The sequence below is a fragment of the Stegastes partitus genome, unplaced genomic scaffold (genome assembly GCF_000690725.1).
Source record: "Stegastes partitus isolate 25-593 unplaced genomic scaffold, Stegastes_partitus-1.0.2 Scaffold574, whole genome shotgun sequence".
NCBI lineage: Eukaryota > Metazoa > Chordata > Actinopteri > Pomacentridae > Stegastes > Stegastes partitus.
The window spans coordinates 321,250-334,426 of NW_007578305.1; the positions used below are offsets into that span (position 1 = coordinate 321,250).

General features: G+C 42.7%; 2 protein-coding genes across 2 annotated transcripts; one reads left to right on the top strand and one right to left on the bottom strand.

The window, feature by feature from the left end:
• Window positions 1–321: 321 nt before the first annotated feature.
• On the top strand, window positions 322–1,499 carry lim2.3 (lens intrinsic membrane protein 2.3). The gene is made up of 4 exons (XM_008288791.1): window positions 322–496; window positions 977–1,126; window positions 1,222–1,356; window positions 1,438–1,499. The coding sequence occupies exons 1-4, from the start codon at window positions 322–324 to the stop codon at window positions 1,497–1,499; spliced, it is 522 nt and encodes a 173-aa protein (XP_008287013.1).
• Window positions 1,500–2,074: 575 nt separating this feature from the next.
• Window positions 2,075–8,906, bottom strand: hspa8b (heat shock protein family A (Hsp70) member 8b). Its single transcript, XM_008288792.1, has 9 exons — window positions 8,775–8,906; window positions 5,605–5,814; window positions 5,305–5,510; window positions 4,868–5,020; window positions 3,800–4,355; window positions 3,493–3,695; window positions 3,024–3,222; window positions 2,681–2,913; window positions 2,075–2,594 (listed from the first exon to the last, which is right to left on the bottom strand). Exons 2-9 carry the CDS (start codon window positions 5,807–5,809, stop codon window positions 2,409–2,411), a joined length of 1,941 nt encoding a protein of 646 aa, XP_008287014.1. The 5' UTR covers window positions 5,810–5,814; window positions 8,775–8,906; the 3' UTR covers window positions 2,075–2,408.
• Window positions 8,907–13,177: the final 4,271 nt, after the last annotated feature.

Genomic DNA, 13,177 nt, shown 5'->3' on the forward strand with positions numbered 1-13,177 from the left:
CGCTGCATGCATTTTTTGAAGATGGAGAAACCCCCTCAGTCTGTCAGTGTTAGAGGTTAATGGGTTGTCAGACTGAGCTGGCTGCTTGTCCACGTTGCCTAATGAGTTGTGTTTCTACAATCAGATCTGTCTAGCTCCAGCGTAACATTTGCGGCATCCTGCTGAATGCATTTAGATATTGTTTTATTCAAACCCAGCGCTGCTCCCCTGCTCGGCAACAGGAAGCACTCGCCGTAATTGGTGCAGCGGTGGCCAGATGTGGCGCGGCCCTGACGTGCTCTGTCTTTCTCTCTGCGTGTCAGTCAGTGCTTTTTTGGCAGGATGTACAGCTTCATGGGAGGTGGGTTGTTCTGTGCCGGAGTTGGGAACATACTCCTCATTGTCTCCACGGCAACTGACTACTGGATGCAGTATCGTCACTCCAGCAATTACATGCACCAGGGCCTCTGGCGGTACTGTGTGCCCGGGAAATGCATGACACACACAGACAGCATCGGTAAGACCGGCTGGGCGCCTTCCACTGCATGTGTACAGGCAGGCACATCCTCATTTATATTTATTAGTTTGCTGACAATCAGTCCGTGACTCTGATCAACACAGGGGTTACTTCCCGTTGCAGCTTTTATGTGGCTGTTAAAATATAGCTGAGATTCAAGTGCACAGAAGTTTGAAATTATGCCACTAGCATGAAAATGGTACCAAGAAACCTGTTTTTGTAAGAGGGGATGTATGAGGATTATTCTGAGACTTTTTAAGGGATAGTTTGTGATATAATTTGCAACAGTAATATAGTTTTAAAAAGGGCTTTCATTTGCTTTAATTCATCAAACACTAGATGGCAAGCTAGAGCTGTCTGTAAGATGAGGACAAGCATCAAAAAAACTGAAAATGAAATATACCTACACTCTAATTTCTTCATTTTTGTACCAGAGATACTCACACGTCTGGTCTCTCCTGCTCACTCTCTCTCTCGCAGCGTACTGGGATGCCACCCGGGCCTTCATGATTCTCTCCCTGCTGGCTTGTTTCATTGGCATTGTGATCGGGGTCATGGCCTTCATCCACTACTCCTCCTTCGACGGGTTTGACAAGACATTCGCAGCCGGCATCCTCTTCTTCATCTCCTGTAAAGCTCCTCCCCCGTCGCCACATGCAAGCCCCCCCCCCTGCTGCAGTGAAGATTTGCTTTTTTATCAGTAATGATTTCATCTTTCTTTTTAGGCTTCTTTGTGTTGCTGGCGATGGCCGTCTACACAGGAGTGACAGTGAATTACTACGGTAAACGCTATGGCAGCTGGCGATTCTCCTGGTCCTACATAATGGGCTGGGTGGCAGTGGTGCTCACATTCTTCTCAGGTACGCAGCTCAGGATTGCATTTTGTCATTCAGGCCACATGTTGTACTCCTCTTGCTAATAATCACGTCACTCTCTTTTAGGTATCTTCTACATGTGTGCCTACCGGATGCATGAATGCCCAAGAAACTCTAACTCACGCTGACCTGCCGAACACTTGGACACACGCTCTCACACCTGTACCAGCACCGGTCCGTAATACGCGGCCAAGAGGAACCAATACTCCCATGAACTTTACAAACACATCCTGTGAATCGAAATATTCCTGAATAAGCAAAAATAAAAGAGAAAAAAATTGTTGTTGTATGTCTTGTCTTCTGCGTTAATAAAACTTTGATTTAGAAGTGGACATACATACTAGTGTGGTACCAGTAGTGTAGCTGATACAGTTTAGGATCAGCAATTGTAAACATCTTGTCTACAACAGATCTAAATATTTAAGCTTGTAATACTATTCACTGTAAACCGTGTTGTGGTCATGCTATGCACATACTTCTGTATCTACTGAATTTGAGGATTTGTAATTTTGCTCCATCACTAACTTAGCTGTGTCGAACTCAAGATGATCGCTCAAACCCTGTTGCTGTGTCCTCCAATGCTGCTGAAGAATTACAGCGACCTGTTGATCAGTGGAATAATGTAAAGCCATTAGTAGGACCCAAACACTTTCATAGTTACACTTGACGCCACAAGAAACCTTTAAAACACTGAAACAATGAATCCAAAACCAAAAGAATCTTTTATTTAGTCTCATTTTGCAAAATATTGTGCAATAGCAACCATTTCAGCTTCATAGAACAACCAAGAAAAACACTGGTGTAATACAAACATGAACTAGTTTAGGTGAAAGAAGAATAGTTGCTCAGAAATACTGCTTACCAAAAAGTCACAGTGCAAGTGCTGGCTTTAGCCGGGCATACAAAACAATTGTCTTAACAATCCCCAAAGAAATGTGATTAATGGTTCAGACTACTTATGATAATATAAACGCGATAAACCTTCACGCCAGCCTCCCAAGCGGAAAGAGCTCATGCATGCCTGTTGAACCTCTAGTTTAATCGACCTCCTCGATGGTGGGGCCGGAGGAGGAGCCTCCTCCAGGAGCAGCACCTGCTCCGGGGAAGCCGCCGGGCATCCCACCCGGAGCCCCGCCTGCACTTTGGTACAGCTTGGTCATGATGGGGCTACACAGCTTCTCCAGATCCTTCTGCTGGTGCTCAAACTCCTCTTTCTCTGCAGACTGAGGAACACACACAAAGATGGAGTCAGATATCTATCCCGCCAAGGTGACAGTTATTTTAAAATTAAAACCTCACAAACACAGACCTGGTTTCTATCCAGCCAGCTGATGACCTCGGTACACTTATCCAGAATCTTCTGCTTGTCTTCATCGCTGATCTTGTCCTTCAGCTTCTCGTCCTCCACAGTGGACTTTATATTGAAGGCGTAGGACTCCAGCCCGTTCTTGGCAGTCACCTTCTCTCTTTGCACATCGTCCTCAGCCTTGTACTGCTCCGCTTCCTGGACCATGCGCTCAATGTCTTCCTTGCTCAGGCGACCTGACCAGCAGAGAGAAAGATGGATTACATTTCAAAGACCACAAAACGCTGAATCGCTTGTGTCACATTTCCCAAATAAGACACAGTGTTTAAGTTGTTGTTCAGGTTACCTTTGTCATTGGTGATGGTGATCTTGTTCTCTTTCCCAGTGCTCTTGTCAGCCGCAGACACATTCATTATGCCGTTGGCATCGATATCAAAAGTCACCTCAATCTGAGGAACACCACGTGGGGCTGGTGGGATTCCAACCAGCTCAAATTTCCCCAGAAGGTTGTTGTCTCTGGTCATGGCCCTTTCACCCTCGAACACCTGTGCATACAATGTGAGGTTAAGCCATCTAATATTGGTCTGTGTAGATTCTCAGCTATCCAGGTTATGGTAATCTGAGGTGTTTTATTAAAAAGCAACTGGAATTCTATTTAGGAGGTTAAATTAAAAAAAGAAGTCTAAAGAAACCTCTTGGATGAGTGGTGAAAACTTAAAAAAGGAGTCCAGCTGCTTTTTTACTAAAGCTCCTAGGATAGCAAAATATTTCAGTATTCTTTTTAGGCGTATGCAGGAAAAACATGGTGGTCTTACCTGAATGAGCACACCAGGCTGGTTGTCTGAATAGGTGGTAAAGGTCTGCATCTGCTTCGTGGGGATGGTGGTGTTCCTCTTGATGAGAACAGTCATGACCCCTCCTGCAGTCTCGATGCCGAGAGACAAGGGGGTCACATCCAGCAGCAGCAGGTCCTGCACATTCTCAGATTTGTCGCCTGACAAGATGGCTGCCTGCACAGCTGCAGAGCAAAAGTGTGGATGTGAGGTTTAAATGTGAAGCTCATTTGTAGCTCAGCAATGCAAGTTAGCTACTATTTGATTTATGAGCACACAGGGGTTATACCTGCACCGTACGCGACAGCCTCATCGGGGTTGATACTCTTATTGAGGTCCTTTCCATTGAAGAAGTCCTGCAGCAGCTTCTGGATCTTGGGAATGCGAGTAGAACCCCCCACCAAGACAATGTCGTGGATTTGAGCCTTGTCCATCTTGGCGTCACGGAGGGCCTTCTCCACGGGCTCCAGGGTTCCTCGGAACAGGTCGGCATTCAGCTCCTCAAACCTGGCTCTGGTGATCGAGGTGTAGAAGTCGATGCCCTCGTACAACGAATCGATTTCGATGCTGGCCTGGGTGCTCGACGACAGAGTGCGCTTTGCCCTCTCACATGCTGTGCGCAAACGACGAACTGCCCTTTTGTTGTCGCTGATGTCTTTCTTGTGTTTGCGTTTGAACTCGGAGATGAAATGGTTGACCATGCGGTTGTCAAAGTCTTCACCACCCAAATGTGTGTCACCTGCTGTGGACTTCACCTCAAAGATGCCGTCTTCAATAGTCAAGATGGAGACATCGAATGTGCCACCGCCCAGGTCAAAGATGAGCACATTTCTCTCAGCTCCAACCTAAAATTAGAGATTACTTTACTGGAATTTGTATTAAGTAAAAGACTTGGATACATCCACAAACACTCCCTGGAAGTCACACAGGTAGCATAGTGTACTTTAGTTTAGAACATCACAGGTGAACAAACTCTCTGTACAGTTGTTAATGCAAAATTGCAGAGCTACTAAATTTTTGGATTGATCTATTACTTACAGAATTGAAAATGATTCAGAAAAAGTTTTGATAGTTGAATTGTTCACAAAAATATTCTTAAATTGCTTCTCAAAAGTGAATACTTTTTGGTTTCTATTTGACTGAAAACTCAGTATATTTGGGTTTTTCACTACTGGTTGGAAAAACGTGACATTCCAAAACATCACAGATTGACAATTTTCAGCATTTTCAAACATTTTACTGACTAAAAAGCTTACTAAGCAAGTAATCAATAGAATAATCCTTTATGAGGACAAATACATGTTGCAGCATTAAAAAACAGACCACATCTTTCAGAAGACATGAAGAAATATTTTACCTTTTTGTCCAGGCCATAAGCAATAGCAGCAGCAGTGGGTTCGTTGATGATACGAAGGACATTAAGGCCAGAGATTGTCCCTGCATCTTTGGTGGCCTGGCGCTGAGAGTCATTGAAGTAGGCAGGCACGGTCACTACAGCATTTGTGACAGTCTACAAAAAGGAAAAGGTTGCAGGTTATAGAATTTAGTGAAATATTATTGTCATTTTGAACTGTGATTTTGCAGCTGACAGACCTCTAGTCTATTAAAATCCAGAACTGTAGTAAACAGGACACAAATAGTACAACATCCTGTGAGCATCTCTGTGATTTTAAGGGATGTATTAGTCTAAACAATGGAAGCTTAAGGTGTGTTTTACTTATGCAGAGATCCAGTTCTACAACTGAAAAAAATCTAAGTTCATTAACGGTGCTTAGCCAAAGCAAACAGAAGTACCTTGCCAAGATATGCCTCAGCAACCTCTTTCATTTTAAGCAGCACCATGGAGGAGATCTCTTCTGGGTAAAAGGTCTTGTTCTCGCCCTTGTACTCCACCTTAACTTTGGGGCGTGCGGAATCGTTGATAACTGTAAACGGCCAGAGTTTCATGTCTGACTGGACAACACTGTCATCAAACCGACGTCCAATAAGACGTTTTGCATCTGAGGGTGACAATAAAAGATGCAGGTAAGAAACAAGAACATCAAAGGTCAGTAACCCAACTTGATTTCTCCAAAAAATAAAAATAAATCATACCAAATACTGTATTGTTGGGGTTCAAGGCAACTTGGTTCTTGGCTGCATCCCCAATCAGCCTCTCAGTGTCAGTAAAGGCAACATAACTGGGCGTGGTCCTGTTTCCCTGGTCATTGGCAATGATCTCAACTTTGCCATGTTGAAACACTGCCACGCAGGAGTAGGTAGTGCCCAGGTCAATGCCAACTGCTGGTCCCTTAGACATGGTTCCTGGGAATATAAAAATGATCAACTGTTAATCTGGACATAATGACAGATGAGTAGCTGAAGCTCTCGAAGCCTTGTGGGCAGCTACCATGATGCACATTTGCAGTATGGGGTAATGGGGCTATTATCAGAGTCTGACCTGCTCAAACAGAAGTAGAAATAAACCATCTAAGTGAAGGGAAGGTCCCCAACACCTGTTCTCAAGCCTTCTCATGTCAGACGGCTTGGCAACAAGTGCCTTTATTATGGCAACAACGGACAACAGAGAGGCATGAGCCTGCTCCAAGATGCAGACTTAATATAGCCCGATAACCACAACAAATTGACATTTTATTGAATTTAATTATCATTCTTATTTAAGTTTCTACAGAGTGGACTTGCAGCTGCTCTGTGTCTTATTCTAAAGAACTAGAATATATGAACCTGAATGACCTTTAGTCACTATTATATAATATCTATATTCAATACTGTTTGATTTACTGAAAGAAAAGAGGACACAGAAGCAGAGAAGGGTTTATTGGATAAATTGAAGAGTATAATAACCTGAAAAATTTTGTGACGTAAAAAAAGAAAAAAAGAAAAAGAAAGACCAAGAAAAGTTACACTTTTGGCCCAGACTTAATGTTTACTGTTGCTACAGCAGCAGATCATCAATACACTGTAATGCTAGCCTAATGTTAAGCCACACGGGAGGATACAACAACAAGCCGCAAAGGTTTTCCTGGTAAACTAAAGGCTCCTCTAATGGAGCACAGGGTCAATGCAGTCATATGAGAGGATTGATCGGGTTAGCAAAATGCAAATCACAGCTGATACAATCTGTCTCTCTCTCTCTCTTATATATATATATAGATACACACACACACACACACACAAGTTCAAAAAGGTGTCAGCGTCACCCAGGGAAACAAGGGGTGTGACTCCCATTTTGGGGCATAACTGTATATCATGAAGCCTTACATCACTTTTGAGCACTGAAGTTAAAGGAGACCATGTTTAAAAAATGATGCAAGAATAATCTTTTCCCTGTGACATTAGTCGCTGAGGCCTTTTTGAGGCACCCTCATAATTGATGATGATTTGCAGCTATTTTGAGATACAGTACAGACCAAAAGTTTGGACACACCTTCTCATTCAATGAGTTTCCTTTCTTTTCATGACTATTGACATTGTAGATTCACACTGAAGGCATCAAAACGATGAATTAACACATGTGGAATTATATACTGAACAAAAAAGTGTGAAACAACTGAAAATACGCCTTATATTCTAGTTTCTTCAAAGTAGCCACCTTTTGCTGTGATTACTGCTTTGCACACACAAGGAATGGACATTAGACCAGTGGAAATCTGTGCTTTGGTCTGATGAGTCCAAATTTGAGATCTTTGGTTCCAACCACTGTGTCTCTGTGCGACGCAAAAAAAGGTGAACGGATGGACTCTACATGCCTGGTTCCCACCGTGAAGCATGGAGGAGGAGGTGTGATGGTGTGGGGGTGCTTTGCTGGTGACACTGTTGGGGATTTATTCAAAACTGAAGGCATACTGAACCAGCATGGCTACCACAGCATCTTGCAGCGGCATGCTATTCCATCCGGTTTTCGTTTAGTTGGACCATCATTTACTTTTCAACAGGACAATGACCCCAAACACACCTCCAGGCTGTGAAAGGGCTATTTGACCAAGAAGGAGAGTGATGAGGTGCTGCGCCAGATGACCTGGCCTCCACAGTCACCGGACCTGAACCCAATCGAGATGGTTTGGGGTGAACTGGACCGCAGAGTGAAGGCAAAAGGGCCAACAAGTGCTAAGCATCTCTGGGAACTCCTTCAAGACTGTTGGAAGACCATTTCAGGTGACTACCTCTTGAAGCTCATCAAGAGAATGCCAAGAGTGTGCGAAGCAGTAATCAAAGCAAAAGGTGGCTACTTTGAAGAACCTAGAATATAAGACATATTTTCAGTATATAATTCCACATGTGTTAATTCATAGTTGTGATGCCTTCAGTGTGAATCTACAATTTTCATAGTCATGAAAATAAAGAAAACTCTTTGAATGAGAAGGTGTGTTCAAACTTTTGGTCTGTACTGTATATATATATATATGGACTGTTGGCATCAACATGACATCTGATGGCATCAATTTGGGCTCTAGAAACTTAGCTAGTTTTAGCATTGTTTAACCTTTATAGTCTAAATGATGAGTATTTTAACACATAGTGATATTAATGATTATGAGTGAGGTTTATTTTGCTCTGTGCTAATACACAAAGTGAGCCTTATGTCCTTAAAGTGACGGGTTGAAAAACCAGAAGTTTATTTTGAACAACAAAAGCATATGACAAAACATGCAAGTTCATGCTGCAGATAATTATACGTTTAAGCATCTCTGGGTGACTCATGTTAATGCCACAGCACCTCACCATTGTTGCTTATAGTTGTTTAAGTTAATCTGGTTTCGGTGGCAGGGATGTGGTGATAGAAAATGTGGGCCAGCAGGTTTACAAATCACCACAATCATGCTGCATCTCGCCTCAGCAGAGCAGGAGGGCGTGTCACCAAATATTTCAAGAGGCAGGGAACTTTCTGGAGCTTTGCTTTCACTTCATGCAACTTTAACGCATTTTAGCAACTCTGCTAATCTTTTAGTACAAAATGCAGCCTGATTTGGAACACGAAGCAGGAGCATCATTTCATACCTGTCGTTGGTCACGACAAGTAACGTCGATATGAAGCAAATGGCAGTTATAATGCACATTAACGTTAGTAAAAGTTAGCTGAAGGCGAAGGAAAGTAGAGATGTGTGGCGGCTATATTAGCTAATCAGCTAAACAGAAATCAAGCTAGCTTAAGTTGTTGATAAACAACGTAGCAGCCGTTAACGGTGATGGCGTTAATGGACGGAACCACTATTACAAAATTTAATTCATTAATTAATTTAAAAAGTTCACCAAGCGATACTCACCTCCGGTAAATTCACAACCTGTGGCTTCAGAGCGGCTGTAACTGATGCTGCAGGCTGCTTTCCCCCTGAGTGTGTCTGGGTGCGACAGGTCCGGCTCCCCGCTGTCAGTGTGAGTGGGAGCGGCCGCGCCTCCTCCACGACGCTCCCCCCCAGAACTCTCTGGAACACGGGAGGAGCGACGGCGGCCAACCCTCCGCCATCACCGCGCTGCCTCCAATAAAAATAAATAAATACCGGCAGCGCGTTTCCAAAGCACCGTAGTACGTAGTCGGCAGGAAAACGGACCGAGTTTGGTCACAGTGAAGCCTGCAGCCATCATGCTGACTGAGGAGCGGACAAATCAGTGCGCGCAGCCCCGATAGAGTCCCTGAATCACTGCCGGGTTCACCTCCTGCGAGGCCCCGGGGCCAGAGTGGGCTCCTGGGCCGCCCGGTTTTCACATCAGCCGAGGCTGAAATGAATAGAGACGTTACATTTTCAGTATCATGTACAACATTTAACTTTGAGATCACATAACTGCGGTGGTCCATCTCTGGGGAAATGCAAGTTACAGCAGGAAGAATCAGGACAAGAGTTAACAAAAGTACAATAAGGCTGAAAACAAAGATATAATAAAAGACAAACACCTTTTGGAGGTATACTTTACTTACACATGTGTACAGATATGACAGGATAACATAAGAATAAATGAGGTGTCTAAGTGGAGAGTGGAAAGATATAAGTACAAGTATCTTAATTTCCCCAAGGAGATGAATACAGTATCTATCTGTCTTTAATGATTATCATTATTATTATTATTGTTGTTGTTGTTGTTGTTGTTGTTGTGGTTACACTTTATTCCTTATATGTTTGCACTATCTTTGCTGCTGTAACATTGCAAATCTATCTATCTGATACATTTCTGACAATAAAAAAACGAATAAGTAAGCTAAAATGAGACTAGAATAAAAAAAAAAAAGAAGTAGTACTGGCAATGATTTTGAGGTAGTTGGGGTAATATAGAGTAATATTATGTATGATGAAATGTTGCAAATGAAATTGAGATAATACACATGATAACAAAACATAGCAAAGACGTGAAAAGACACAAACAAAAAGCAATTCTGTTTAAGTGGAAGTTATATTTTAATGTAAAAAGACAGGGCCTCAAGAATCATACATGTCAGTCCCTTCAGATGACCACCTATGACACAGAATGGGGGGGAAAAAATCTATATTATATACATACATACATGTATAGATGGCAGCAAAACCAACGAGACTTTTAATTTGAAAAAAAACCCCACTGTAGTCATTGTGCCACAATTCTATGTGCAAATACAGACATTTCCACCATAAATTGATGCAGAAAAGGCACAAATTGTTGCTTAAAAATTTAGCAGAATGCAAAAAAAGTGACATAATCAAATATGTTAGATATGTTCGTTATTAATTCTCTATTTAAAAAATAAATAAATAAATCAACAAAAGCGATGTTTAACTGCATCATTATACTGGCAATCAAGTGGCAACATCCGGTGTGCATGATGCAAAGCAATATTTAAATCAAAGCTGCATCAGATGGAGAATCAGTCACGGATGATGATGTTTGTGCATCCCAAATCTGATGCCCCGTCAAATATAGTTGTACCAGAAGTCATGCTTTACAGCACAACACAGTCTGCTGCTGGCTGTATCAGACCAGGCTCAACCTTTATCACACATATATGTGATTTTTTTTTTATAAGCCGTATGATTTTATGTATAGGTTTAAAGTGGGTACATTTTTTATAATTTACAGGCATTCTGTACAAGTTGGCATATATAGTTAAAAGAGCTGCATTGTTTCTCTCGTGATACTTTCCCTCAGTCCAAAAAGCACCTTTCCCATAGATCACAATGAAAAAAGAGACAGCATCTGACATTTGACCTCCAACTGCAGACGAGGCCAGATTTGACTGTCTGAATTTTAATCCACAGAGGTTTTATATTTGTAAACTCTTTCCAGCTCCTAGAAAAAATGTTTTTGATATCATGATAATGCAGGAAGGGGGCAGGGGAAACACGAATGCACATGTGAGCTGGGCTGCACAAAGCAGTAGCAAACCTGAACCGAGAAACCTTCACAGCTCATGCTCCACGTGGGGAGATTTCATCCGAGCAGGTGGCATCTTTAGTGTCTGGTATCCAGTTTGTCTTAGAACATCCATAGCCTTGAGGGTGAGTAACAGTATACGACAGGATCTGCTTTATAGGATGATTCCGGTTAATTTCAACTTGACATATTTTTCATAAATGTGGCTCAATGACAAACGCAAACTTTGCACTCTATACTTCCATTGTAGAGACATGGGAACACAGAAACTGCACAGAACAACATATGACTGACATCAATCATTTAAAACTTTGTGTGATTTTAAACAAATATAACTTAACCCTATTCCTCCCCATCAATGTCAGCATCCTCCAAACAACTGCTCCCAAACAATCCATCTCAGGGTCCCCCATTGACTCATCAGTCATACAGTATTTATGTGTACTAAGGTGTAGCATGTTGTGTCCTGGGCTGCAAGGTGGCACAGTGCTTAGGATCGTTGCCTCCCAGCAAGAAGGTCGCTGGTTCATGTCGCAGTGAGAACACCTGGTTTTGCATGTTCTCCCCGTGCAGTGTGGGTTCTCTCTGGGTTCTCCAGCTTCCTCCACAAGGTCCAAAAACATGTTGAGGTTAACTGGTGATTCTAAATTGTCCGTAGGTGTGAATGTGAGTGTGCTTGGTTGTCTGTCTCTAAGTGTAGCCCTGTGATAGACTGGTGACTTGTCCAGGGTGTCCCCTGCTTCACCTTACGTCAGCTGGGATAGACTCCAGCCCCCCTGCAACCCTAGTGAGGATTAAGCGATGTATAGATAATAGGGATGTTGCGTCCCTCTATTCATGACCCAAAGAGTTTAATTTTGGGAAGTAGACAGCTCAGGTAGTGCTATGTCATGTAAATATATCAGCCAATTCATGGTAAAAAGATCACAAGCTGTTCAACAAACTGGTTTTTGGCAGGTGTGAGACTTCCCAGCACCAACTTGCGCTGTCTAGCACTCACTCCTAACTTTAAATCATTACGAGAAGCAGCAAAAATGGATTTAGTGTTATGGTGTTGCCAATCAGTTCAGATAAAAATTTGGACATCCGGTTCTGAAACTCTAAACAAAGGACCTTTGGAGACTTCCTAGTGAATCAAGATAAATCTTCCCTTTCATTCTGTTATATTATAGTAAATTTGCAGATTTTATTTGTTTTCTTAGTTCCTATCATATCAGATTTAACTTTTTCCTTCCTTTATTTCCCATTACACCTTCACAGGATCAAATTAACAGCTAAGTAGTGAATTGTTTAGTTAACCGCACAATAGATTTTCCAACACCCATTGACTGTAATTAGAACATGCTGTACTCTGACTCACACTGACGAATGCATGCAACATTTGATCAGTATCATAGCGTGCTGTGACAGTTAAATAGGAGGAGCCCTTTATTTAAGGTCATATCAGGACACAGCTCTAATATGTAACGCGCTATGAAAGGTAAACCAATCCCAGGATTTGTTATAACTTCTGTGACCGACCCACTTGTTTTTTTAGAAATACAACCTAATCTTAGTATCTATTTTCACATGAATATTTGGGTGTTGCACTTTACATTGTAGATTTTAGAGGTATTAGGATACATCGGTGCCCTTAATGCTTAAAGAGTGACTCACTCGGTGTCTGCTTTAAGATCCTGTGAGATTTCAAGTTTCAGGCTGACAAAGAGGTGCTGGTTAATAAAACTGACAGAGACATAGCTGACCAAAAGAGGATTTCCCAGTTGACAGTAACATCAGATAGAAGCAAAAACTAGAACCGATGCAGAAAGTAAAGTCCACAGTGACCCCAGTGGTTTTAGGGCCATTGGGCCATGTGACTTCCAAACTGGAAGAGTTGCTTCAGCAGATTTCAGGCTCAACATCTGAGGTCTTTGTCCACAAGAGTGCAGTTCTGGGGATAGCTAAGATGTCGCGCAGAACCCTCAATCTCCCAGGCCTCAAGCAAAGGACCAAAGCTTGAGGAAAAGGCCTTGCACCCTCATGTAGGGGCGAGAGGAGGATTTATTTTGGCACTCAGGTTGCTGTTCTTGATTGCAAGGGAGTAGGTTTGATTTTGACATTGGCGGGGACACAAAAGTGCTCCAAGGCAGCGCTCCTGAAAGTTGGCATTTACAGCCATGGGACCAGTTGGTAGCAGCACTGTTGCCTCGCAGCAAGAAGGTCGCCGGTTCGCATCCCAGTGAGGACACCCAGGATGTTTCTGCGTGGAGTTTGCATCCCTGTGCAGCATGAGTTCTCCAGTGTGGGTTCTCTCCAGCTTCCTCCCACAGTGCAAAAACACGTTGAG

Excerpts from the sequence above, each read along its gene's own strand:
- lim2.3 (XM_008288791.1), top strand. The coding sequence starts at position 322 with ATGTACAGCTTCATGGGAGGTGGGTTGTTCTGTGCCGGAGTTGGGAAC. Across the intron at positions 1,127-1,221 it reads CATCCTCTTCTTCATCTCCT|GCTTCTTTGTGTTGCTGGCG; the intron begins GTAAAGCTCCTC and ends CTTTCTTTTTAG. Across the intron at positions 1,357-1,437 it reads GGTGCTCACATTCTTCTCAG|GTATCTTCTACATGTGTGCC; the intron begins GTACGCAGCTCA and ends ACTCTCTTTTAG.
- hspa8b (XM_008288792.1), bottom strand. The coding sequence starts at position 5,809 with ATGTCTAAGGGACCAGCAGTTGGCATTGACCTGGGCACTACCTACTCC. Across the intron at positions 5,511-5,604 it reads CCCCAACAATACAGTATTTG|ATGCAAAACGTCTTATTGGA; the intron begins GTATGATTTATT and ends TGTCACCCTCAG. Across the intron at positions 2,595-2,680 it reads GCTGGCTGGATAGAAACCAG|TCTGCAGAGAAAGAGGAGTT; the intron begins GTCTGTGTTTGT and ends TGTGTTCCTCAG.